The sequence below is a fragment of the Oryctolagus cuniculus genome, chromosome 8 (assembly GCF_051225735.1).
Source record: "Oryctolagus cuniculus isolate XC-2025 breed Fujian yellow rabbit chromosome 8, ASM5122573v1, whole genome shotgun sequence".
NCBI lineage: Eukaryota > Metazoa > Chordata > Mammalia > Lagomorpha > Leporidae > Oryctolagus > Oryctolagus cuniculus.
In genome coordinates, this window is record NC_142874.1 from 53,844,800 (window position 1) to 53,872,763 (window position 27,964).

The 27,964-nt window shown below is 37.8% G+C and overlaps 1 protein-coding gene across 2 annotated transcripts in view; it reads left to right on the forward strand.

The window, feature by feature from the left end:
• CLGN (calmegin) overlaps positions 1-26,768 on the forward strand; it is a 59,282-nt gene extending 32,514 nt beyond the window's left edge. For both annotated transcript variants that reach the window (XM_089302459.1, XM_008267419.5), the window contains exons 6-15: positions 6,090-6,171; positions 7,639-7,831; positions 11,340-11,529; positions 14,925-15,038; positions 15,152-15,302; positions 17,189-17,404; positions 18,367-18,492; positions 19,993-20,167; positions 22,810-22,910; positions 24,696-26,768. In XM_089302459.1, coding sequence (XP_089158585.1) covers positions 6,090-6,171; positions 7,639-7,831; positions 11,340-11,529; positions 14,925-15,038; positions 15,152-15,302; positions 17,189-17,404; positions 18,367-18,492; positions 19,993-20,167; positions 22,810-22,910; positions 24,696-24,776 — 1,429 coding nt within the window. In that variant the 3' untranslated portion in view covers positions 24,777-26,768. The remainder of the gene's footprint in view (positions 1-6,089; positions 6,172-7,638; positions 7,832-11,339; positions 11,530-14,924; positions 15,039-15,151; positions 15,303-17,188; positions 17,405-18,366; positions 18,493-19,992; positions 20,168-22,809; positions 22,911-24,695) is intronic.
• The last annotated feature ends 1,196 nt before the right edge of the window (positions 26,769-27,964 follow it).

A 27,964-nucleotide genomic window follows, 5' to 3' on the forward strand; every position in this document is an offset into this window, starting at 1 on the left:
GGCATTTTTTTTCATTTCAGGATTTTGAATATATCATCTAATTCTCTCCTGACCTGTAAGGTTTCTGTTGAGAAATCTGATATGAGTTTCATAAGTTAATTTCCTTGGGGGGGGGTAGGAGTCTGTTGCTGAAGTTACTTTGTTTTTTTGGCAGTGACAGTTACTCTGACTTATGTTTCCCTGTGCTGCTTTTTGTGCATCTGACTGATAAATTTCCTGCACCAGTTTTATAGGGCGGCTTTCATCACTGAAGATTTTCTGGTCATGAAGACTAGGGTGTCAGCTGAATAGGCTGTTTTATCACTGGCTTCATGTGCGTGAATTAATACAAGCACTATTTAGCTTCTAAAATCGTAATCAGTGTTGGTGTTTTCCTGTGTGTCCCATTAGCCAAGGCTTCTGGGGGTTAAGAGATTTTTCTGGTAGCTGTGTACAACTCTCTTAGGTGGATTTGCCAGCAGTTCTGAGTATGGTTCTTAAGGCCATAGACATGATGAATATGACAATTTTCATGAATTTCATGGGGACAGTGCTATTCTGGTGGGTTCAAGCACATGAGGTGCCACTGGCTCACTTGTGAAGATGATGGGCCTGTCAATTTCATAAGACCACTCTGACAGGTGTAGGTCAGCATGGCATGGTTTGTCCTGCAGTGAGGGTAGAATGCCTATCAATTTCTAGGAGCTATGCAGGGACAATTTTGCCTTAGTTGGCCTGAATAGACACAGTTCAGCATTCTTAGAAATAAGGGTAAGGCACTGTCAGTGTCTGTGGACTGCGTGGGTGACTTTGCACAGCCTTCTCAGGGGGAGCTGCTTAGGGCAACTGCCCAGCTACCTCCTGGAGCTGTGGAGACGTGGGCCCCAGCTGCTTCTCAGGCTAAGAGTGGGTGGGTAGGGTTGCCTGGACACTTGTTGGAACCACATATTGGTAGGACCTTAGGATGGTGCTGGGAAGCTGGAGCCTGGATGAGAGAGGATACAAAATGGGCTAGGCATAAATTCCCCAGCAGATCCCAAAACTAGGCTCAGGATTGGACAGTGCTATTGGCTTCTCCAGAAGGAAATACTGTGGCATTAGTAAGAACTACTCAGAGCCTCCTGTTACCAATTTCTCTACCATGTAAGTCCTTCTGGGTTCAAGGTTGATGCCATCTGTGGAAATGGGGTGGTCGGTGCAGTTTGCTTTATTCCCTTCCCTATAAGGCTATCCTGAGTCTCTGTGCTCCCTGGCATTTCTACCACATGCCTTACTACACCCCAGAATTCTCCCTGAAATGCTGGATCCAGTGATTAGCAGTGAAATTTTCTTTTCTCATGCTCTTTTTGAAGGGTAACATACCAGCAGGCATTGTGCTCTGAAATCAAAAGAGTTTTGAATGCCAACATGATACTCATAGTTTTGGACTTTGGAGCATTTTGGACTTTGGATTTTCAGATTAGGGCTGCTCAACAGGTAAAGTCTATGTAAATATTCCAAAAGGCAAAAGCCTCCAAAATATGAAATGCCTCTGGTCCCAAGCATTTCAGGTAAGAGTTATTCAACCTGTGCGTATTATGTGGCAATATAAATTTTATAACCTAAAAAAATCATAATTTAAAACTCAGGAAGCTTATTAACACATTAAAGATTTTGAGAAGTTTTTTTTTTAATATTTTTTATATCTATGTGAAAGAGTTACAGGGTAGGTGGGGACATCATAGAGAGATCATCCAACCTCTGGTTCACTTCCCAAATGGCCAAAACAGCCAGGGCTGGGCCGGGCTGAAGCCGGGAGCTGGAAGCTGTATTCAGGTCTCCCACATGGGTAGCATGGGTCCAAGCACTCGGGCCTTGTTTCACTGCATTCTATGCATATTAAAAAGAAGCTGAAAATCCACTCAAAATTGATCAGATACCTAAATCTCTGACCTGATACCATCAAATTACTAGAGAACATTGGGGAAACTCTTCAAGACCTTGGCATGGGGAAATATTTCTTGGAAAAGACCCCAGAAGCACAGGCAACAAAGCCAAAATTAACAAATAGTATTACATCAAACGGAGAAGCCTCTGCACTGTAAAAGAAAAACTCATCAAAGTGAAGAGGAAACCAACAGAATGGGAGAAAATATTTGCCAACTATGCAACTGATAAAAGATTAATTTCTGGAATCTATAAAGAGCTCAACAAAATCAACAAGTACAAATCAAAACTTAGTTGAGAAATAGGAAAAGGACCTGAACAGACATTTTCCAAGAGACGAAATTCAAATGACCAACAGACACATGAAAAAATGTTCAGTATCACTAGCTATCAGGGACATGCAAATCAAAAACATAATGAGGTTTCACCTCCCGTTAGAATGGCTCTCATACAGAAACCAACAAACAACAAATGCTAGCAAGGATGTGGGGGGAAGGGTACCCTAATCCATTGTTGGTGGGTATGTAAACTGGTGCAGCCATTATGAAAGTCAATACGGAGATAACTTAGAAATCTGAATATAGACCTACCATATGACCCAGCCATCCCACTCCTGGGAATTTATCCAAAGAAATTGAAATCAGCATATGAAAGAGTGATCTGTACCCCCATGTTCATTTCAGCTCAATTTACAATAGTCAAGATATGGAATGAACCCAGATGTCCATCAACTGAATACTGGATTAAGAAATTATGATATATATATATATATATATATATATATATATATATATATATACACAGTATGGAATACTACCCAACAGTTAAAAAATGAAGTCCTAGGGCCGGCGCCATGGCTCACTTGCTTAATCCTCTGCCTGCAGCACTGGCATCCCATATGGGAGCTAGGTTCTAGTCCCAGTTGCTCCTCTTCCAGTCCAGCTCTCTGCTGTGGCCTGGGAAGGCAGTGGAGGATGGCCCAAGTGCTTAGACGCCTGCACCCACATGGGAGACCAGGAGGAAGCACCTGGCTCCTGGCTTCAGATCGGCGTGGTACCAGCCATAGTGGCCATTTGGGGGTGAACCAATGGAAGGAAGACTTTTCTCTCTGTCTCTCTCTCTCTCACTGTCTAACTCTATCTGTCAAATAAAAAAAAAATGAAGTCCTGTTGTTTGCAACAAAATGGATGCAACTGAAAACCATTGTACTTAGTGAAATAAGCCAGTCACGAAAAGACAAATATCATATGATCTTGCTGATCTGTGGCAATTAATAGAGTAACAAAAATGTAATATATAAGAGTGAAACTGATACCTTGAGATGTGATGATTTTGAACAGCTCTTAACTTGACATTTGACATCTTGTTTGTTTTTGTTCTGTTGTCTTTTTTTCATACTATTTTGTGAACTCTTTACTTAGTGTAGGGTTAATCTTATGGGTACAAAATTAATTAACTGAAAACTGACCTTTGTATAAAATAAGAATGGGAAAGGGAGAGGAAAAAAGGTAAGTATATGGGTGGAGGGGAAGAATCATCATGTTCCCAGATTTGTGTATATTAAATGCATGAAGTTTGTCTTCCTTAAATAAAAATTAAAGGATAAAATAAAGGGGAAAAAATAAAGATCTGAACAGGAAGCAGAGCAGCCCGGACTTGAATTGGCACTGTGATATGGGATGGTGGCTTAACCCACTACTGGACCTGAGCAATTAATTCTACACATCAAAACCTGCTTTTAGTTCTAAAACTGTCTGCACACATGTTCAACTACATAAGTTTATCTCCCCCTCTAACAGGAGCATTTGATGCAAGACTTTGGGAAATGATACTGAAAACCACTTAGGATTAATAAATGCTTCCAGTTTCCTATAACTTGAAGTTTAGCAGCTGTCAAGCTGTATGATGTACATTTTGCTGACTCTCTATAGAGGATTATTTATGCTAAACACAAATTATTTGGAAATTCTTTAAGTTTGTAGTATAGATAAAGCACAGTGATTGATATCTAGGCATAAAAGAACAACAAAGCAATGTTTTCAATGAAAGAGACAGTTTACAAATTTGTTCTTTCTGATTCTTCCTTTTTCGCAGAATACTGTATCATAAGAGCACTTATGATAAAGCAATAAATTTTTATTTTATTTTTCCTAAATAATGACCTTTAAGTCACATGATACACCAATGCCATGAAAAAACAATTGTCAGCCGTTCCTTAAAATAAAAATAAGTCACTGAGGAAAACAAAGAGTCCTTTATTTAAGGAAAATGAAAAGAACAGAACAAACCTTTTTTCTGATGATAACAGAAGCTCATGTTTTTGAGCTTTTCGTAGCCCATCCTTCAGTCCACCACAACCATCCTTTGAAGAACAGGAATGGGCCATCTCCCCATAGTGCAGACAAGCAAATAGATAGGTAGGACTTAAACAATTTGTCCCTAACCAAGGTGTCTCTAGAGTAAGTGGCAGAATGAGGAGTGACTCTCAGATCTTTCTGACTGCACAAGATATCCTTGTAATCACTGCCATAAAGAGCTTGATAAACTCAGCACTGTAGATAGTAGGCAGGGAATCACCCATGGTCTAACAAGTCAGAGGCAGTCATTAAAAATGGTACTGTTTCCTATGTTCGTTTTGATGTAAAGTGTGTGTATGTATGTGTATGTATATATGTGTGTATGTATGTACATATTATATACACACACTAATTGAGTTCAAACTATTAAAACTTTATATGTTACCATTTCATGTTCTTGTCACCAAAATTTCCTCAGAAACATTTAAAAATAGTCCTTTATTCAAATTAACACTATTTCCTGTTGCTTCTCAAGTTTCCATCTCTTTATTTGAATTCACTTAACAAAATCGTAACTTTTTGGTTTTTACTGATTTCTACTTTGACAGCCATTTCCTCATTGATTTTTTTTTTTTTTTTTTTTTTGGACAGGCACAGTTAGACAGTGAGAGAGAGAGAGAAAGGTCTTCCTTCTGTTGGTTCACACCCCAAATGGCCGCTACGGCCGGCACACTGCACTGATCCAAAGCCAGGAGCCAGGTGCTTCCTCCTTGTCTCCTGTGCAGGTGCAGGGCCCAAGGACCTGGGCCATCCTCCACTGCCCTCCCGGGCCACAGCAGAGAGCTGGACTGGAAGAGGAGCAACCGGGACAGAACCGGCGCCCAACTGGGACTAGAACCCAGAGTGCTGGCGCTGCAGGCGGAGGATTAGCCTAGTGAGCCACGGCGCCAGCCTCCTCGTTGATTTTTCTCACATGTAATTCATTGATTTACCAGAAATGCCTTCTAACTTTGCCTCATTGTCTTAGCAACACTATTTGCTTAAAGAAAAAAACCCTTTGCTGAGAGTTACACTGTCTTGTAAATCTACAAAAGCATTCTGATATTAGTCCACCATTTTTGAGGTGCTCTGTTAGATAGTTAAAATTTCCCTTAGCTCATGGTTATTTTACTGAGGTACTCCAAGTTATCAATTGAAATTATGAAATCCATGTGCCAGAGCTATTTAGTTAAATTTATTTAATAAAATTATTTAATAAAAAAAATTTTAACTTTTATTTAATGAATATAAGTTTCCAAAGTACAGAATATTGATTACAATGGCTTCCCCCCCATAACATCCCTCCAACCCTCAACCCTCCCCTTATGCACTCTAATAAAAATTTAAAAATTAATTAAATGCCTAATGTATTTAACATGGTTTAAGTATAGTTGAACTTAAAGGCTCCTGGTGAACATCTGAAATCATTAGCAATTTCTTAGAAATCTTTTTGTTGTTGTGCTCCTTGTGGCTTTAAAAACATTTTGTTTTTTAGTTTATAAGGAATATGTATAGTATCTGCCTTATCAATTTGGAGTTTCCTGTTATAGTTTTAGTCAATCTTATTCTTCATTTAACAGTTTTTTTGAAAAAAATTAAACAAATTAGTTGGTTTTCTATTTTTGATTGTAATCATTCTATTTTGAATATTTTCATCATGTGCCTGTACTGTATTGTAGTAATAGAAAAGCATTTCTGCTCACGTGCTCCTGGCTGTGGATACACTTCATATAAGCTTTCTGGTAATGTGAAACATTTCTGTTTAAATGAATTGAGAGGAATACATTAGATTTTAAAGAGCAATTAGTAATCTTTATCAGCAGTGTGGTTCTTTTTCCTTTCATTTAGATATGAAGTAAATTTTCAAGATGGTATTGATTGTGGAGGTGCATACATTAAACTCCTAGCAGACACTGGGGATTTGGCTCTGGTATGGTATTTTATTATTTAAGAAATCTTATTAAAGTTAATAAGTATCTTTAAGGAGTAATGGATAAAACTGTTTTCAAGTGAAATAAAAAAGACCTTTGAACATCATTTTTCAGCATAAGTTTTTGTAGCTTTAGCAATTTGCTGTAAGTTTTCATAGAAAGTACTTCAAGGCATCAGTTTTGTAACCTTTAGCAGCACACAACTTTTTCACATCTATAGGTCAACAATGACATGATGCTTACAAATACTGTTGAATATCAACTTGGAGTTATTTTCTTTTCAAAATAACAATTGTAGTTTTATTGGAGAAGTAGGTAAATAGAGCAGAGCAGTGAAACAAATTGGCCAATAAATAAATAGGTGGGCCAGTTCAGACAGAAAATAATGTATTTTAAGATTTTTCATGATGAAGTGGCTACATAATTCTAAGAGACTTTAGGAGGACCATTTAGAGGTTGGGGACATTTCTTACGCAGTCTCCTGTAGGAGGCTGTGTCACAGTTTCTGCATGTAACTGAAATAAGATAAGTGAGACCTTACATGAGATGCCACCACGCACAGCTATGGAATGTGACGGAAGGCCTCCTCATGCACCACCTCTTACAGGGCCAGGGAGAAGAGAGCCTCATGTATTGCACACTGATGCTCTGTGTTAGTGCTGTAAGGTCATCACCTGAAGGCAGGATGCAAAAAGTTTCTAATGCCAAGTTTCTGTAAGCACTTTATCTGATTGACTCACTTAACCCCCAGAGAAACCTCAAAAGGTAGGTGGTATAATCTACATGCTTCTGAGGTTATTGAATGGATTAACAGAAAGGCTAAAAAATTTACTCAGGGCCACATACAACTAGTTTAGGTGGCAGTGGTTGATTTGAACCCCAATATCGGACCCCAGACCCCATAATACTCTTAACCACTACACGAAGCCAGAAAAGGAGATGTGACTAGTAGTGAAATAGGGACCGTGTCTCTGTCTGTTTTGTGTCCACATCTCTCTTCATTTTATGTTAAGGATCATTTTCTGGTCTCTTCCTGAATGATAGTAACGAATAGTTATCCAAAATGTCATAAGGGTGAGGGGACTTCAAAAAATTCATGGAAATAGAATTAAAAGAGAATGTGCATTTTTTTCATGAACTCTTTGAAGAACCCTTGATCACTTTCTTTTGTTCAATAAAATATTAATATGGATTTATACAAAGTTAAAACTTTGTATGATGTTTCTGTGGTAGTTGAAATTTCTCTCATCTGTATTCAGGATGGATGTAATATGTGTGTGTTTTTAAATTTATTTTGAAGTAAAATCTGTCATTTCCCCACATCTTTTACTGTCACTCGTGTTAAATAGTCCTTTGATAAATTAGCGTTTGTTACATTTTTGTAACTCTACCCATTGGATAGAATAGAGAAATTCATTAACTACTCTTAATTCTCAACTAATCCCAACACTCATCTCTCTTTGAAGGAAAACTTTTATGATAAAACATCTTATACCATTATGTTTGGACCAGATAAATGTGGAGAAGATTATAAACTTCATTTTATCTTCAGACATAAACATCCAAAAACTGGAGTTTTTGAAGAGAAACATGCCAAACCTCCAGATGTAGACCTTAAAAAGTTCTTTACAGACAGGAAGACTCATCTTTATACCCTTGGTATATCCTTTTACTTCATTCATAAGTTCAAAAATATTTGCATATTAGGTATGTTATTCATGACAAGTGCTTTAGGAGAAAACAAATATGCATCCTACCTTCAAAGGGCTTCTCTTTTGGGGAAAAGAAGATGTTCATAATTATATTCTTGAAGCAGAAAATACAGTGTCACGCGAGAGATTCAGATGAAGCACAGTTAAGAGTTGAAAGACATTCTTACTTCCACCTTGGAAACCTGGAGCAAACATAGTGAAGATTACACATGAATTGGCCTTCTGAGGTATAGATGGGATGTGGAAGGATGGGTGGGCAAAAGGTATTGGAGACATGGTTGGCAGTGGTGCTATAAGAACAGCAAACTGGGAAATAAAGAGGAAGAGCTCCCTCATGCCAGGCTCAAACGCTGAGACCTTGTTCTGAGGCAGTGAGGTTACTCCTGATGGCTGTGGCGTAGACCTTACTTTGAAAGGAAGAACATTGAGCTACCACATGTGAACATTCTTAGCTTTACTTCAGTCAATAGGAATTTGCATGGGTTTTAGGGGAGAGGGACATTTTAAGAGATGATTTCTTGGGTTCCCACATACATACGGTTCTCATAGCATTTCCAAACCCAGTAGGAGTTTTTTTGTTTGTTTTGTTTTGTTTTGAAGTAAATTGCATTAATGAAAATTGAGAGGCAGACAGATAGAAATGGAGCCATATAAACAGAGAAAGCTCCAATCTACTGGTTCATTTTCCCAAATGCCTGCAATGGCTGGGACAGAACTGGGCTGGAGGCAAGCCAGGAGTTCCATCCGGGTCTCCCCCTTGGGTGGCAAGAACACAATGACTTGAGCCATCACTGCTGATTCCTTGAGTCTGCACTAGCAGGAAGCTGGAGTCAGGCACTGGAGCCCTGGTGTCAAACCCAGGGACTCCAGTGTGGAAAGTGAGCGCTTTAACTGACGTCTACTTCCAGGTTAAACACCCGCCCTCAGGAGAACACTGCTTCATTTCTCAGTTCTCATCTCCATCCAAGACTAAGGTGTTTCCGTTTTCTTTCCAAAGGCTATAGTTGTGGACACATTTATTTCATGCTAAAGCAATTCTCTGTTGTATCTTTCATATCAGATATCCATACTGGACACTTCCAGAAATACAGTGTACACTGTAGAAATAATGAGAGATTATAGCCAGAACAGAACACATGAATTTAATTCAATTTGAATTTTTACAAACCGGTCAAAAGCAAATTGGTAGTGTTTATCAAGGGCCGTAAGAGGTTCACATCCTTTGGAACCACCATTCTACTCTCAGAATTTATCCAAAGAAAATAATTCAGAAGAAAGCGAATGACCTAAGTGTGTGAAGATATGTTGAAAATATGAAACAACCTAAATGCTGTAATAGGGGCAGTTCTGAGTACAATACAAAGATGATAACAATGAAAATGTTCAGCAACAGTCAGAGTGCTTATTTAGGTTGACTATCCTTAATTTGGAAATCTGAAACCGAAAACTCTCACCAAGTCTCTCACTTTTTGAGTGTCCACATGTTGTTTAAAGTATTGTGGATTTCAGAGCAGTTCAGATGTCCAGATTAGGAATGCTCAACTGGAAAAGGCAATGCAAAATATTCCTAAATGCAAAAGTGTCTGAAGCCTGAAACACTTTTTTGATCTGAAGCATTTGAGGTAAGAGATACTTAGCCTGTGCTATTCAAATGGAGAGCGTGATATGCAAATTATAGGCACATCATGATGGCCACAAGGTAAATTACACGAGCAAATAGGAAAAGAGTAGAAAAAATGAAACTAATGACATGAATCACTTGAAACATACCACACTGTGCTAGGCTTTCTACTTGTAACGGTTATGTGAGGTGTGCAGTGGTCTTTCTGTTTTGTGCTAACTTAGCTGTTATCTACCCTAGGAGACGAGAATGACTGATAAGGCTTGAATTGAAATTCAAGTCTTGACTCTTAAACACTTGCTTTTTTTATGACTGCACATAAAAACTTTGACCCTTGAGTGAGGATTATTGGATTATTTTTCTTTAAAACTTTTTTTCTTTTTATATTATTCTGTAGCTCAAGAGTACATCTACAAACTTGTATAATGCACTGCCTTTTATCATAGAGTCATTTAAAATATTTAATGCAGTTTTCTAAACAGAAATATTTTTGGCCAAAGATTTTGAACAGAGATTTTTGTTTTCACATATGCCTGTTAGTCATATACTTTTTCATTTTAACTGTACTTTTAAAAAATCAATTTCAGTTACAAAATTTAATCAGAAAGCTATCTGAATTTTCAAGAATTTTCTTAAGAAATGCCTTTTACTGAATTCAGAAGGACCTGGCACTTTTTTGGTTTAAAGATCCTACACCCACTCTGTTTTAATCTTGACTTTCTTCCCTTCCTTTTAGTAATGTCGTTGTAATCTCAGCTGTATTAGAAGAGGAAATAGAGGAGGAAAAAAAAGAGAAAATACTGAGTGTGGGCTTGCTTTATCTGAGTTTGTATACAAACTGAACTAGTTGGTTTTGATACGAGTGATTTGGTGCTGTTGTGACTGAAGCACGGAGGTTGATATTCCTGCAGAGCTGTTGCTTTAGCAGGTGGTGGCCACTTAGCTCGTGAAGTCTGGAGGAGCTTCTGTTGCTTACTAAAAGCTATGTTGGGCAGCTTTTTCATCCATCCTTTTTTTCCAAATATCTAAATTTTATCTGGTGACCTCCAGATTCACAGAAGAATAAGAGATCTCTCATTTTGTTGTTAGAAAGGTTAAGGGAATCTTTTATGACAGTTTTGGCTTAGGGACTTTTATATGGCTAGAATATACCTTGAAACAAATGTGCTGGTAAGTATAAGCTTGAATATTTTAAGTCACCTGTAAGATACTTTACACCACAGTAGATGAGTCACTGAATTTGAATTTATGGCAATGTATCAGTTAATTTTTTGATGTTGGCTGGATTGGGGCTATGTGGGATGGTGTCCTTGTTTGTAGAAAATAGCCACCAAAACAGGTGACATCAGTGAAGTTAGTAACTCACTTGCAGATGGGTCAGGAAAAACTTACATTCTTTATAGTGTATTTACAACTTTTAAGTTTGTGATGACTTCAAAATGTTTTACACTGTTGAAGAATATTGAATTGTGTTCCATAACTGTGAACGTGAAACTGGTCATGAGTCCCAAACACAGCTAGATTTCAGGGTTTTCTTCTCCTCCCTTCCCTTCCTTTCCCTTCCCTCCCCTCCCCTTTCCTCCCTTCCTTTCTCTCTCTCTCTCTCTCTCTCTCTCTCTCTCTCAGTAATGGAACACTAAACTTAAAAATATTTTAAAATTTTTGCCTGTATTTTAGGAAGTATTATATTGACTGATCTCGGTATATTTTGATTTAACACATTGGTTATTCTCTGGGAGAAAATTTTACCCATGAAGTTTAGAGTCACTTTATTATTTAGAAGATTACTTTTAAATATGTATCGTAATTTTAATATATTCAATTTGGTCTTTAGTGATGAATCCAGATGACACATTTGAAGTATTAATCGACCAAATACTTGTAAACAAAGGAAGTCTGCTGGAGGATGTGGTTCCTCCTATTAATCCCCCCAAAGAAATTGATGACCCCAGTGACAAAAAGCCTGATGAGTGGGATGAAAGAGCAAAAATCCCGGATCCTTCTGCTGTCAAACCAGAAGACTGGTAAGCAGAGAATTCAGTAAGAAGGCTTTAATTGGCATAATTAAGTAATCAGGCATTAAATAACTGAAATCCACAACCAGTGAAACTTATTATTTTAACAGTGAACTACTTATTTTGACTATTTTGTATGAAATGCTTTTCTAAACTGGATTTTGAAACTCCTTGTATCTTAATTTTTAAATTTTCATTTTAACAGATTTTATTACATTTTGAAATTTGTGTATATATTTTTAAAGATTTATTTATTTATTTGAAAGGCAGAGTTACAAAGAGACAGAGAGAGAAAGAGGTCTTCCATCCTCTGGTTCACTCCCCAGATGGCCACAACACACAGAGCTGAGCCAATCTGGAGCCAGGAGCAGGAGCTTTCCACATGGATGCAGGGGCCCAAGGACTTGGGCCATCCTCTGCTGATTTCCCAGGCCATAGCAGAAAGGTGACTTTATCTGCTATGCCACAGCGCCGCCCCATGTGTAATTTTTTTAATGCTTTCAGTGCTGTGGGGAAAAATTCATGAATCTAAAGTACCACTTTTTCATCCCTGGTTCCTAGAAAAGTAAGACTGTGAACTAACTCTTATAGTTCACAAGGAAGAGTGATTAGTAGCGAAAACATATTTGTCTTCAGACAGTGAGTGTCCTGGGAAGTTGTGCAAGCTAGGAAGAACAGTGTGTTTGTAAAAAACAAAGAATAAAAAGTCATCCTTGGTGCATCACTTCCTTGTCTCCATCCTATCAGGAAAGAGTAGACTGCATTCTTCCAAGTGGGCTGTCTAGCACTACTTAATATTTACCCATGAGGAGTTCATTTGCCCCTAAAAAAAGAAAACTACCTATAACAACCTCATTCTGACTGGTGAAAAGTGTTAGAATCTGTTTTATAAAGCACTAACAGAGATGCTCCTTGGTACCTGCATTGTAGTGCAGTGGGTTGAGCTGCCGCCTTCTGTGCCAGCACACGGCTCCACTTCCAGTCCAGCTCACCTGCTGGGGTGCCTGGGCAAGATCAGAAGGTGGCCCAGGTACTTGAATCCCCGTCAGCAACACAGGATACCCAGATGGAGTTCCAGGCTCCTGGCTTCAGCCTGGCCCAGCCACAGCCATTTGGAAAGTGAACCAACAGGTGGAAGATCTCTGTCTATATTGTCCCTCCCTCTCTGTCACTCTGCCTTTCATATAAATAAATAAGTAAATGGAAGAAAAGAAGCCAGGCAGGCTCCCTTAAATTTTGACTTTTGGCTACTCTAATCACTCAAAAGAGTGACAATAACATTAATTTATCAGGCAAGGACAAGTCTGTAAATCTATAGAGTTGATTATCTTAGCTAATTTTACAGCTCAAGCTTTGTCATAAAGTAGTGTCTCGTTTAAAATGTCTACTTTTCAGTAAAGATGAAAATTAGTAGTTCTGTTGAGTACATATGGTAATTATGTTTATGTTATTCTTTAAGATTTACTTTATAGGTTAGTATTTTTTAAATAAAAACACTATTTAAAGGGATCACATAAATAAGACCAAGTGTCTACTATAATTGATATTGAATTGAATCTATAATTGATAGAATTAAAAGGAGAGAATGATCCAACATGGGAAGCAGGACACACAGCAGACTCATAGAATCACAAATGCCCTAAACAGCACTCTAGCCTCAGAATCTGGCTAAAAAGCCCATGAGAGCATTTCAGGCATGGAAAGCCAAGACACTGAAAAAAAATGACCTACATGAAAGATCTCTGTGAGGGAGATCCCAGTAGAAAGAACTTCCACTTTGATTATAGCCTTGTCTAAATAATGTCGAAGTTTGTGGACTCAAGAGGCTTCCATAGCCTTGGCAGCTCTGTGTGATCACTGACATCATAAATAAGAGTGTCAATTGTTAAATCACAGGATTCACTGTGCAATTGCTCCCCATTAGGACCTCTGTCCTAACTGTGTTGTACTATGAGAATTTAACAGTAAAACTAGTCTTCAAACAGTACTTTATACTTTGTGTGTCTGTGTGGGTGCAAACTATTGAAATCTTTACCTAATATAGAGTTTATCTTCTGTATATAAAGATAATTAAAAATGAATCTTAATGAAGAATGGGATGGGAGAGGGGGTAGGAGGTGGAATGATTTGGGCGTGAGAGAGTGGGTATGGGAGGAAGAACCACTATAATCCAAAAGTTGTACTTATGAAAGTTATATTTATTAAATAAAAGTTTTCTATAAAAAATAAATACATAAAAACACTACAATTAAATGTGAACAGCTTTTTAAAAAATGATATTGGAGTAGAGCAGATATTTCTAAATATGACAAAACACAAGAGTCAAAAGGGTGGCTTCTTGGCCTTTTGCTAAGATCAAGTGTAGAGTCATAAAAGGAAATATTAATAAATTCAACTCTGTAAAAACTAAATAAAATATATGGCAAAAACATTCCACAAACAATATCAAAAACATTTTCAATTTATGCAGCTAACAGAAGGCTAATTTCTTAATATAAAGATAATGCATTTTAAAAAATACAAATGTTTTTATATATTACTTAATGTTAAATGCACAAACTACAGTAAGATATCATTTTTCCCTTATCATGTGGGCAAAACTTAAGAAGTTTGGTAACACTATTGGCAAGGATAAGAGAAAGATTCTGCTGTACACAGCTATTGGGGACTAGAAATGGAGTACAGCCTTAATACAGAGTGATTTGGAAGACACTATCAGCATTTAAAATACACATTCTCTTATATCTCCATGGGTGAGAAATAGCACATATTATAGAATATTCATTTTAGTGTTGTTTGTAATAGTAAAATTTTTGGAATACTAAATGTCCCTTGAGGAGATAGACTAAATATTGTATATCCTCAAACTAAAAAACTAGACAGCTGTCAAAAATGAAGCAGGTATGTGTGCATGCATGAGTGTATTTAAATATATATGTATATGTGTGTATGTGTGTAACAGAGCTCTTAGAGCAGTCTTTTGATACATAGTAGGCAAATACAACCCAAAACATGAAGGCATATGGAGATATCCTAGTGATCACAGATCCTAACCACGAGGTGGTGCCTATTTGTTCCAATTCTTAGGAAAGTTAAAAATGGTGGGATATTTGCTGAGGAGTAACTTAAGTTTTTAAGTGGCTAATGCAAGCTGTAATGTACTACATGTAGAATACCATCATTTGTTTGAAAAACAATACATAGGTGCATGCATGCCTAGAGAACAAAAAGGAATAAAACACAAAATGGCGGGTTAGCAGAGAGTTGGATGGAAAAGAGGTGGAATGAGATAGTAGGCACAGACAGGTGAATAGGAAATGTTCTTATGATACCTTCTGAATTTTGCAACTTATGCATCTTAAACTTTTGAATAATTAGTAACATAAAATATTGTATTTTTGCAGGGATGAAAATGAACCTGCCCAGATAGAAGATTCAAATGTTTCTAAACCTGATGGCTGGCTCGATGATGAGCCAAAATTTATCCCAAATCCTAATGCTGAAAAGCCAGATGACTGGTAAGCACTCTTCACCTTCAGATGTCAACTTCTTATCTGTTTTTGTTACCAGCTTATATAGCTGACAGGAGAGACTGGAAGTTACTGTGTTTGCTTTGTTCTAATATCCTAAGGAATGAAGACATGGATGGAGAATGGGAAGCACCTCACATTCCGAATCCAGCATGTCGGATTGGGTGTGGCGAGTGGAAGCCTCCCATGATAGATAACCCAAAATACAAAGGCATATGGAGACCTCCATTGATTGATAATCCTAACTACCAGGTAATAGCCACTTATTCCAATTCCTTAGTAAAGTTAAAAATGGTGAGATACTTTCTTTTATGTGCAATTATGTATAACATTATGCTAACCTGTAAAAGTTTGATTTGTAATCTTAAGACCCCAATTAATTTATATTTGAAAAGTAAAGGGAGCAGTCATTTTGGTGAAGTAGCTACGTTGCTGCTTGGTGTACCTGCATCCCATTTTCAAATACCTGGTTCAAGTCCTAGCTACTCCCAATCCAACCTCCTTTAGTGCGCACTATGGGAGGTAGCAGTAATGGCTCAATCACTTAAGAGCTAGTGGAAATTTTATGTTGGGCCTCTAGTACCTATGGGGGAGACCTGGATGGAGTTCCTGGCTCCTGGCTTCAGTCTGGCCCAGTCCTGGTTGTTGCAGGCATTTGGAAGTGAACACAGTGGGTAGATCTATCTCTCTTTCTCTCTCTGTCTTTCAAAGAAAATGAAAATAAATAAAAATATTTTAATTCAAAAAATAAAAATAAAGCAATATTTAATTTTCAGAGGAACAAAATTAAGAACTGAAGATAATTTCTAATTATCAATTGATACTCACTTTCAAGTAAAGTTCTATTATAGAAATAAATATAAGCCCAGCACCGCGGCTTACTAGGCTAATCCTCCGCCTTGCGGCACCGGCACACCGGGTTCTAGTCCCCGTCGGGGTGCCAGATTCTGTCCCGATTGCCCCTCTTCCAGGCCAGCTCTCTGCTGTAGCCAGGGAGTGCAGTGGAGGATGGCCCAAGTGCTTGGACCCTGCACCCCATGGGAGACCAGGATAAGTACCTGGCTCCTGCCATCGGATCAGCGCGGTGCGCCGGCCGCAGCGCGCCAGCCGTGGCGGCCATTGGATGGTGAACCAATGGCAAAAGGAAGACCTTTCTCTCTGTCTCTCTCTCTCACTGTCCACTCTGCCTGTCAAAAAAAAAAAAAATATATATATATATAAAATTAATTCAGATCAAGAAGACTCCCATTGTATATTTTAGTAATTAATGCTTGTGGTTAATTTGTTCTTTATTTTTTAGTAGTATTAAAATTGGGAATTTTTTCTAATATCATACATCCTTTGGGTATTTCCTGTATTACTCATATAACCCCCTTATTTTATCTTTGTAATTTATTTATGCTATTTTCTAACATAATATATATGTGGTTACATATTCTAAGCACTGTAGTTTCTTCATAGCATTTATCACAGGATGTTTATTTTGGTAACTGTTTAATGTCTATCTTTCTTGTTAGACTTTAAGTTACATAATACAGGAACTGTGTCTGTCTTGGTCTATATTCCTAGCACGGGGCATAAAGTCTGGCACAGAATAAATATAATAGGGCAGAGTGATTCCCTGAGTGATCATGTTGCTGAATCTATTTGATTTGATTAATAGTTTAATCACTTAAGAGCTAGTGGAAATTTTATGTTGAATAATTGTTCTGAGGTTCAGTCGTGATTGATTAATGATGGCTGTCATGGATATATGCTAAAAGGAGTCACTCCATTTTTGCTATACAGTCATCTATCTGATTTGGGGCACCTTGCCTTGAATAACTACTAAATTTAAGAAATTTGCCTAAAATTGTATCACCTATGAAATTTAAGTACTCAAGCTTCTATGTGGGTTACATTTCCATTTTGCTTTTTTTTTTTTTTTTGCAGCATTTAAAGTCAACATCATTCATCGAGAGCACCATGTACAAAAGAGAAAGATTCTATTTCTAGTGAATTACTAATTAATTAGTTATCAGTTGAACTTTTCATTTCTTCCAGTTATTATTGCTAATTTCATTTTAACAGCGACTACGAATTGAGCAGCATTTGTAATGAAACTATTTGACAATACCTTTATTTTTTTTTCCTCCCAGGGAATCTGGAGTCCTCAAAAAATTCCTAATCCGGATTACTTTGAAGACAATCATCCATTTCTTCTAACTTCTTTCCGTGCCCTTGGTTTAGAGCTTTGGTCCATGACCTCTGATATCTACTTTGACAATTTTATTATCTGTTCAGAAAAAGAAATAGCAGATCGCTGGGCTGCAGATGGTTGGGGATTTAAAATAATGATAGCAAATGCTAATGAGGTATGGCATTATCCACAGAGGGGTGTTGGAACTATATTTAGAAATAAAGGGGATTTGATCCTGGGTATGGGTTATATAAATGGCCCTTTTAAAGGTAAACAAATGTGTAATAATTATCAAACACCAAGGAAATGTACTTAAGTTTATATAGGCAAAATATTTGGCTTTACTGTGTTATAACTCCATTATAAACTATGTAATGAACTATATATGCATATTTAAGTACACATTTTCTTCATTAAATTATATCTTTAAAGGAATGTAATGCCTCTTTGCTACTTATAGAAAAGGGTCCACCTAGTATATTTTTCACCTTGCCATTTCAAGACTCAAGTGGTAATAGTAATCAAAATATTTTTTATTCACTTTAAAAACTTTTCACTTAGAGGAATGCACAGAATCTCAAAACTTAACAGTATTAAACTTTGTTCCAGTTCCTCTCCTGCCAGCACCATCCCCACCAAATCTTAAAAGACTGGTTAGTAATGGTTAAAGCTAAATATTTCAACAAAGTACACCTTGGCAAATGTGTCCTTAAAGTCAGTTACTATGGTTTCTTTGGACACTAGCAAAATCCTCCAAGAGAGTAAGGAAAGAGGGAGATTCTCATCAGGAAGCTCTTTTAACTAAACCATCGATGGTCTCGGATTTTACATAGGAGAAAAATTTTCCTTGCTGAAGGTTGTGTGTGAAATTTCTTTATATATAAAAGAAAAGCACAAATCATTTGAAAGTACAGAATAGATTATTAGAGACTTCACAAAGTCTCACTCACTAAGGTATGCTCAGGATGTAATTAGAATTTACAAAGTACAAAATGGGAAAATGAACTTTTTGTTTGTGCTTATAAGTGCATCACCCCTTAATATAAAACATCTTCGTACAGTAAGTTTTTTATTGTCGTATTTCCCATGATGGCCTGTAAAATTTGAATTGCATTTGTGTGTTTAATTCTTTTGTAGCCTGGTATATTTATACAGTTAATGGCAGCTGCACAAGAGCGTCCATGGCTTTGGTTGATTTATTTTGTGACAGCAGGGCTGCCCGTAGCATTAGTTACCTCATTTTGCTGGCCAAAGAAAGTTAAGGTAAGGAAAGTGAATTTCCTTCAACTTTTTTTTTTCAATTTCTTAGTGTTTAGGAGCTCTGTGACTCAAGCAATTGATTCTGAAAAGTAATAAAGTACATTTCCTGTAAGTTTTTATCTGTAGTTCACTGTGAACATAATCAGTTATTGCAAAGGTTTTTTATAAGATAGTGCTCTTCTTATAGTAAAAATGTCCTATTTTTTTAACTTTTATTTAATAAATATAAATTTCCAAAGAACAACTTTTGTATTATAGTGGCTTTTTCCCCCCAAAACCTCCCTCCCACCCACAGCCATCCCATCTCCCACTCCCTCTCCCATCCCATTCTCCATCAAGATTCATTTGCAATTATCTTTATATACAGAAGATCTATTTAGTATTTACTAAGTAAAGATTTCAACAACACCCACACAGACACACAAAGTGTAAAGTACTGTTTTAGTAGTAGTTTTCCCATTAATTCACATAGTACAACACATTAAGGACAGAGATCCTACATGGGGAGTAAGTGCACAGTGACTCCTATTGTTGATTTAACAATTGACACTAATTATTATTATTACGTCACTAATCCCCAAGGCTCTTGTCATGAGCTGCCAAGACCATGGAAGCCTCTTGAATTCACCTACTCTGATCTTATTTAGACAAGGCCATAGTCAAAGTGAAAGTTCTCTCCTCCCGTCAGAGAAAAGTCTTATTTAGACATAGTCAAAGTGGAAATTCTCTCCTCCTTTCAGAGAAAGGCAGCTCCTTCTTTGGTGGCCCATTTGCAGAGATCTTTCATTTAGGTCTTTTTTTTTTCTTTTTTTTTGCCTGGCATGTTTCTAACTCTACCATTAGGGGTAAGTCCGAGTGAGCATGTGCCAAACTGTACATCTCCTCCCTCTCTTATTCCCACTCTTATATTTAACAGGGGTCACTCTTCAGTTAAATTTAAACACCTAAGAATAATTGTGTGTTAATTACAGAGTTCAACCAATGGTATTAAGTAGAACAAAAAAATACTAAAAGGAGCAAAATGGTAAATTGTTCCTCGACAGTCAGGACAAGGCTTGATCAAGTCATTGTTTCTCATAGTGTCCATTTCACTTCAACACGTTTCCTTTTAGGTGCTCAGTTGTCACTGATCAGGGAGAACATATGATATTTGTCCTTTTGGGACTTACTTAATTCACTCAGCATGATGTTTTCCAGATTCCTTCATTTTGTTGCAAATGACTGGATTGCATTGTTTTTTATTGCTGTATAGTATTCTATAGAGTACATGTCCCATAATTTCTTTATCCAGTCTACTGTTGGGCATTTAAGTTGATTCCAGGTCTTAGCTATTGTGAATTGAACTGCAATAAACATTGAGGTGCAGACAGCTCTTTTATTTGCCAATTTAATTTCCTCTGGATAAATTCCAAGGGGTGGGATGGCTGGGTTGTATGGTAGGGTTATATTCAGGTTTCTGAGCAATCTCCAAACTGAAAAATGTCCTATTTTAAATCACGTCAGAAGAAATACGAAGATGCAGACTACAAAAAGACTGACATATGTAAACCACAAACAAAGGGGGCACTGGAACAAGATGTGAAGGAGCAAGAAGTGACAGAAGAGAAAGCGGCCCTGGAGAAACCAGCAGACGTGGAAGAGGAAAAAAAACCAAGTGATGGTGAAGTTCTCGAAAAAGGTGAGCTGGCCATAGTGATTTCCAGCAGAGAGCCTGGGCGAAGCTAATAAAAACAGCAAAAACAGCGTATTTTCTTGAAAGAACTAGCGAATTCCTGCATCTGAGTCCCCAGGAGTCCCTGATTGTGGCCAGGACAGAGAGTCCTGCGAGCAGCCACCTGGTTTGTGGTGTCTGATTCAGAGGGTTCAGTAGCTTCAACCCGGTGGCAGGAGTGAGTCCCGTAAGCCGTAGGTTTTTGCGAGTATTGTCTTGCCTCTGGGAGTGTAGAGGTGGAAGGGGTATACCATGGCCCGTGGGGAGGAGGAATAGGTACAAGCAGGTGAGTGCCAAATGAAATCAACACGGAGCCTTCCAGTGGACGTTATTTATCAGGAATTTAAATTTCATGAATTTCCTGAAGGTTTTGCTGAATTATATGCTCCCTTCTCATTCTGTACAAACACTGGAAGGTGTTAGAACTGAAGAACCCAGGCTTTTCCTTGAACTTTTCCTTGAACTTGTACATGAATTTCAGTTTTTTGCATCAAAGTAAACTCACTTTTTATTTCCATTTTCCAGTACCCTAATATATATACTTGTACACCTACATATGTTTTCATGCACATATACATATAAACATGTGTGCATGTATGTGTGTATCAAAGTATCTTAAAAGACAAATCTTTAAGTTGAAATTTTTAAATTTATTTATTAAAAGGAACAAATTTCATGTGATTCATATACAGATTTAAGAGCATAATGATACTTCCCACCTTTCCTTCCCTCACTCTCCCCTTCCTCATCTTATTTTTCTTCTAACTTTTACAATGACATATTTTCAGTTTTCTTTATAATCACAAGCTGAACCCTCCACTAAATAAAGAATTGAACAGGTAGGAAGCAGAAAAACCACTGTTCCTCGAGAGTATAGACAGGGCTATAAACAATAATCAAATCTCAAGAGCCTTATCTTTTTTTTAAATATTTATTCATTTATTTGAAAGAGTTACACAGAGAGAGAAGGAGAGGCAGAGAGAGAGAGAGAGGTCTTCCATCCGATGGTTCACTCCCCAATTGGCTGCAACAGCCAGAGCTGTGCTGATCAGAAGCCAGGAGCTAGGAGCTTCTTCCAGGTCTCCCACATGGGTGCAGGGGCCCAAGCACTTGGGCCATCTTCTACTGCTTTCTCAGGCCATATCAGAGAGGTGGATCAGAAGTGGAGCAGCTGGGACTCGAACCGGCGGCCATATGGGATGCCGGCACTGCAGGCAGTGGCTTTACCCACTACACCACAGCACTGACCTCGAACCTTATCTTTTTAACTGTTTAGGACTTAGCCTGTTGATGTCTCAGTCTTATTTAGAGGGCACTATATATAGCTACGTGGAATAAGTATCAAAGTGGCCTTGTTATTTACAGGAAGTACTTCCCCATATTCATGTAGTCCCACATTATGGATATAGAAATACATTGTAGAGGTACAGTTGGTGGGCTCAAACTTTTTACTTTTATGTATTTATTGATTTTTTTAAATTAGCTACAACATTTTGGGGGCCTTACTATGGGCCAGATCATGGTCAGGGTTACCTAGGTTTGATCTTTTTTTTTTTTTTTTTTTAAAGATTTATTTATTTGAAAGAGTTACAGAGAGAGAAGAGACAACGAGATCTTCACCTGCTGTTTCACCTCACAAATGGCAACAATGGCCGGGGCTGGGCCAGGCTGAAACCAGGATTTTCTTGTGGGTCTCCCACATGGGTGGCAGGGGCCCGTGTACTTGGCCCATCTGCTTCTGCTTTTCGCAGGGAGCAGCCAGGACATGAACCAGTGCCCATATGGATGCGAGTATCACAGGCAGTTGCTTTATCCACCATGAAATAGCACTGGCCCCAGAACTTTTTACTTTATATGAGGAGCTCCCAGGGATTGCCCAATATTTTGGTGGTGATGGTGACAGAGCTGGAGTTTTAGCTAAATGGATCCAAACAGAAAACTGCATGCCAGTGTTCACAAAGAACAAGCATAAATAAGTAGCATATTGAAGAATAAAAGATCATTGAAAATGAAGGCAAGATTTCTCTAAGACGTGAACACAGGAAAAATGATAATTCTTTGGTTTTATATCACATACAGACTGAATACGAAAAGTTTTTAACATCTGATTGAATTAGAAAATGTGATAAAGTAGTGAGTATTTATAATTAACTTTCAAAGTTTTTGAATAAAAGAAAATGCTTTTATTATTGAAATTTAAATAAATTCCTTTTGAGTGGGCCTTTAGCCTGGTGGTTAAGACACTGGTTAGGATGCTCAGGTCCTGAATCAGAGAACCTAAGTCTGATTCCCAGCCCCTGGTTCCTGATTTCTGCTCACATGGACCCTGGGAAGTGGCAATGATAACTGGATTCCTGTCACCCTCATGGGAGACCTAGTTTGAGTTTCCAGCTACCAGCATCAGCCCCAGCCCAGCCCCAGCCTAGCCCATGCTGTTTGTGGCATTTGGGTAGTGAACCAGCAGTTGGGAGAGCTCTCTATCTTATCTGTTTCTCTATGTGTCTTTCAAGTAACATTTTATCTTGAAAAATCTTCCTTAGCACATTTAATGCTTTTCAGTAGAATCCTAATACAACAAATATTTGTCTTTAATCAAATCTGTATTCTAGAAGAGGAAGGTGACGCTGAGGAGAAGAGTGAAGAAGAAGTGGAAACTGTGGAAGGGCAAGAAGAAGGTAACAAGTCACACAAGTCCGGCTCCGAGGACGAGGTAAGCAGCTCTTCGTCAGGACCTAGACGAGACTACATACGTGTGCTGTCCATCAACAGTACTGTGATGAGAGTAGCAGTCTGGTTTGTGGAGAGAGCTTTGCCTTACTTCTCCCAGCTTTCATAAGAACCTACTTATTGATTTAAAGATGTATCTATAAAGAAGGCAAGAAACTAGTAGACATTATCTTATTGCCAAATAAACATGGGCATGCCTGACGAAAGAACTTTATCTGTACAAAAAAAAAAAAAAAAAAGCTTGACTTTATCATTAAAATATTCTATTGAAAGGTGTAAACAGATAATTTGGATATTTAAATGAGAATATCCTCATTATTACAAAGCAGTTTATGGTTATTGTAAAAAGATCCTTATTGTCTCAATAAGAATGTCACATTTTGAAATATTTCACTCATGGGCTAGTTGAGTACCATCTGCTATAATTATATAGGATATTTTTCTCAACTATTTAATGAACTAGGGTTTTTCCCCCCTATTAACTTGATATATCCCTTCCCCCTATTTTTTGTATCCTAATGGAACTTATGCCATCTTTTTAAATCAGTTATTATGGACCCAGAAATCATCTAAGATGGGGCAGGCATTGTGGCACAGCAGGTTAAGTCACCACCACTTGGGACCCCAGCATTCCATATGGGAAAGGCTGGGATCAAGTCCTGCCTCCACTTCCAGTCCAGCTTCCTGCCAATGTACCTGGAAGGCAGCAGGTGATGACTACGGTACTTGGGTCCCTGCCACCCATCTAGGAAACCCAGATGGAGTTCCTGGCTCTTGACTTAGGTCCGGCTCAGCCCTGACTGTTGTTGGTGTCTGAGAAGTAAACTAGTAGATGGAAAATAGCCCTGTCTCTCTGTGTCTCTTCCCCGGGCTCCCAACCCTGTGTGTGTATGTGTGTGTGTGGGTGTGGGTAGGTGAATGATTCTGCCTTCCAAATAAATAAAAATAAGTAAATAAGCACTTAAAGAAAAAGAAAGAAATCATCAGGGAATAAGTGGGAATATGGAGGCAGAAGCTTGGCCTGTTGCATGTGATGAAATATTTTCTATTGTGTCTGTTTGAAGCCATCACCCTAATAAATTAGGCGTTCTTGTGATTTTAAGTGTTGTCTAAAACTTACTTGATATACACAGCTGGTTGCTGGTCTTAACTGCCTTGTGCATCTTTTGAGGGGTGTGTGGGATCATGATCCAGCATGAAGATCCATATTTCTGGGAAGCCAGTGGGGAGCCTTGCTCCCAGGGCAGTGTTTTAAATGGTCTTTGTTTCTAGAGTTTCATTTGTATATTAACATTTGTTCTGGAAGGATAATAATTAAAGGAAAGAAAAACTCAAACCATCAGTCAGCTCCTTCTTTTCCTTTCTTCTCTCCCCGTGTCTGCAAGAGGTACTGGATGCCAGAGGTTCTGAAAGTGTCTCTTAAAACCAGCTCGGCGACTCCGTGCTCCTAGTGAAGAGTTAGTGCTTATTTGCCCACAGTGAGAATATGGAACCATTCATTGTGGCATTGAGATGGAGTGCTAAGTCATAAAACAACATTGTGAATGGCGCTGTTAGTATTGCCAGAACCTGATTTGATAAGCACAGTCACTCTATAAATATTAAAAGGGCACAAATGGAAGTGTGTGTATTTTTGGTAAGCTGTCTGAAGTGAAGGAACATAGATAACATTTGATTACTCAAGTATGTATTTCAGTCTAAGGAATATTTTGCTTACCATCTTCTAGTGACGTAGTTAGACTAAAATGCTCACAATCCCGTTTTCTAGATGAAAGAAGCAGATGAGAGCACAGGATCTGGAGACGGGCCCGTGAAGTCAGTCCGCAAAAGAAGAGTACGAAAGGACTAGCGCTGGGCGGGCGTTCTTAATTCCCAAGAGAGTGGGCCTTCGGCAATCAGTGTGCCACGATGGACTCGCACTAATGTGTACACCCTCTTCTAATATCCAGCAATCTTATTCTTTGAGATATTTATTTTGATCTTTCTTTTCAGGGGGAAAAAACATAACAGTAGTAACTTTTAAGTTACCTGGTCTTTGAATTTAGAATAAAAGCAACATGTTACATTCCAGAGAATAAAAATCATTAGTAGTTAATAGTTTTAGTAGTTTGGAGGTAGTTTTAGTTTTTACACAGCAAAATAATATGCAGCAGTTTTACTGCTATTGAAAACATCAGCTATTAGAATTTTCACTGAAATGGTTATAGCACAATATAACTGGTCATTCTATAATTATTTTTAAAAACAGCATATTCTGTTGTACAGAGCTAAATGCAATAAACCTTTTTGTATGGTTGTGTGATTCTGTCAACAATTGGAGTTGATATAAGTGATCCACATTTCCTTAGTTTGTGTCAAATTATAGTTATGATCAGTTCACTTAAATTGTAGATAGCTTTGAAGAAGGGCTTTGTTGACAAGTGAACCAAACAGACCTTTAAGTGTCATTCATTAAATCACTGGATAATATTGCAGCATATCTTACATTTGAATACAGAAACAATAGATTTTTCAAAACAAAATAGTGTACAGATTTTCTTCCTGAAGCTTTTATAGAGTGTTTTACCTGAGTCACAAAATTGCTTATGAGGACATTTCTCTTGAAAAGCACAATTTAAATATATTTTCTTCTTTAAATTATACCTTCTTTAAAACAAAGATTGTTATTGAAGAGGCTTGAAGTTCTTTATTCTTAAGAGAGTCTCATGGCTGATGCCAGTTCATCATGCTTTGTATTTTCATCCTGCTTTTTCCCTGACAAATTCACATATATTTTCAGTCTGCTGTCCGACTTCAGAGCACTCTCTGGGGTGGATAGGATCAACCCTGTCTATTGCCTCTTTTGAAAGCAGTTACCAAAAACCATTGAACCACATTATCGTGATGCTGTGTTACTCCATTTAAAATACTTAGGGATTTTTGTGCCTGAGAAACAGGCATAGACCCTTTGGAAGAGATCTACAATCTTTGAAAGGACAGAACTACTTTGCTACTAAGTACCTAGAGAACATTATAGTGGTTGAGTCAGAGTTGAGATTTCTTCATGAACATACATACTTCATGCTTGGGCAAGCCCTATTCAAGTTCCATACAACCTCCAGTATGTACATTTAGAACTTACATATAAGGAAAATGTGCTTTTACTAAAGAAAGCCAAACATAGCCAATGATACTATTTGCTTCTTATCTCAGAGAATAGAGCTGAAAATATAAGTGCTTTACTCCACCACTGTGTTCTGTACTGCAATAAATTGGTGGTGGATAATCTTAATACATAATTAACCATCCTTTGTATTTTCTTAAATATTAACTGAACACGTCTTGCAAGGACTCCCTTTCTTGCTTTGCATTTGGAAGTCCAAAGAAACTGGACATTGAATTATAGTAGATAAGATATTTATGAAAGTAAAGTGCTACTTCAGGAGATAGATCTCTTCTTGATTTTGTGCAAACTTTCTTGCCAGCTGTCTGTATGTGAACATCTTTCCTAAACATTAATTAAAGCTACTTTTACTTTCTTGGTTATAGATTAATTTTAAAATGTGAGTAAACTCCATGAGCTTGCAATGATATAATTTGAGCAATCAAAATATTTGCAAAAACCCTCAATTTTGCCAAGTTGCTGCTGACTCCTGCGCATGTACGTTGTGGATGGACCATGACTGATCAGCTGAACCAAAAGTTAAATTCTCACAAATAACATATATTAGATCTGCGCAGTAGATAGAACAGTCTCTTCATCACCAGGTGGCTTTTTACTTTTACTACGTTAGTCTGACTTTATTGTTTAAAATGACTTAAATTGTATTGTTTTCTCGAATAAAGGAGAAAAATAAGTGTATTTTGCTTTTCTTTATTTCAGTTTGCCTCTGTAGAGATTTTCTTGACTTGACTAGAAGTCTCTTCCCTTTTCTTCAATATATATTTTCTTTTTAGATTGTCTTTCATTCCTCCAGGAAGACAACATGTGAGTAGAAATAGTGGTCTGTTTGCAGTCAGTCCATGCCTGGAAGACACAGGATGGAACTGCTAACATGTTAAAAGGAACCATTAGCAGCACATGTAATATACCATAAAAATTAGAATTCTAGCCCCAGAGAGGTTTGGTATTCAGTGAAAACTATCCAGAAGAGTTAAAGCATGAGTATATTACACTGTAGGCATCTATGAACAATATTTTGGTTCTCTTTCCAACTTGGCTGGATGTTTTAACTTCTGCAGGATTTAAAACAGACAGCTAAAATATCTACTTAAACACAAATGGATGAGTTATTAAGACATGATGGTATGCTATGTAAGTGTCAGTAATTTCTTCCCAGAGTATAGAGTCCCCATGCATTTCCACAGTTTGACAGCTGTGAGGAGCTTATTAAAATCAACTCTGATCGGGGGCTGGCACTGTGGTGTAGTGGGTAAAGCCGCCCCCTGCAGTGCCAGCATCCCATAAAGGCACCAGTTTGAGTCCTGGCTGCTCCACTTGCATTCCAGCTGTCTGCTATAGCCTGGGAAGGCAGTAGAAGATGGCCCAAGTGCTGGAGACCCTGCACCTACATCAGAAACCTGGAGGAAGCTCCTGGCTTCCCAGCCATTGTGGCCATCTAGGGAGTGAACCAGTATATGGAAGACCTGTCTCTCTCTCTCTGCCTCTGCCTCTCTGTAACTCTGCCTTTCAAATAAATAAATTGTTTTTAAAAAATCAACTCTGATCTGACAGTTCATATGACAGCCGTTGATGGGAGAACGTGCATTTGGGGTTTTCCTCTAGAGAACCTTGCATGGGATAGTGAGGGTGGATTTAGAGGAGATGAGCAATGGGATAACTGTCAAATGATGTTTTCACACCTAACACGGTGTCTTCTTGGTGTTTGTTAAATGAATACAGTACACATATTTTGTACAACTTGGTATTTTCAAGTTTTAGTAGCAAACACGTGACAAGCAACTTTAAATAATTTAAAACAAGACAAATACATTATGCAATTGACTACAATGTATTATTATAGTTTGTCATCACTCCTCAACGTTCCTCTCTCTTAC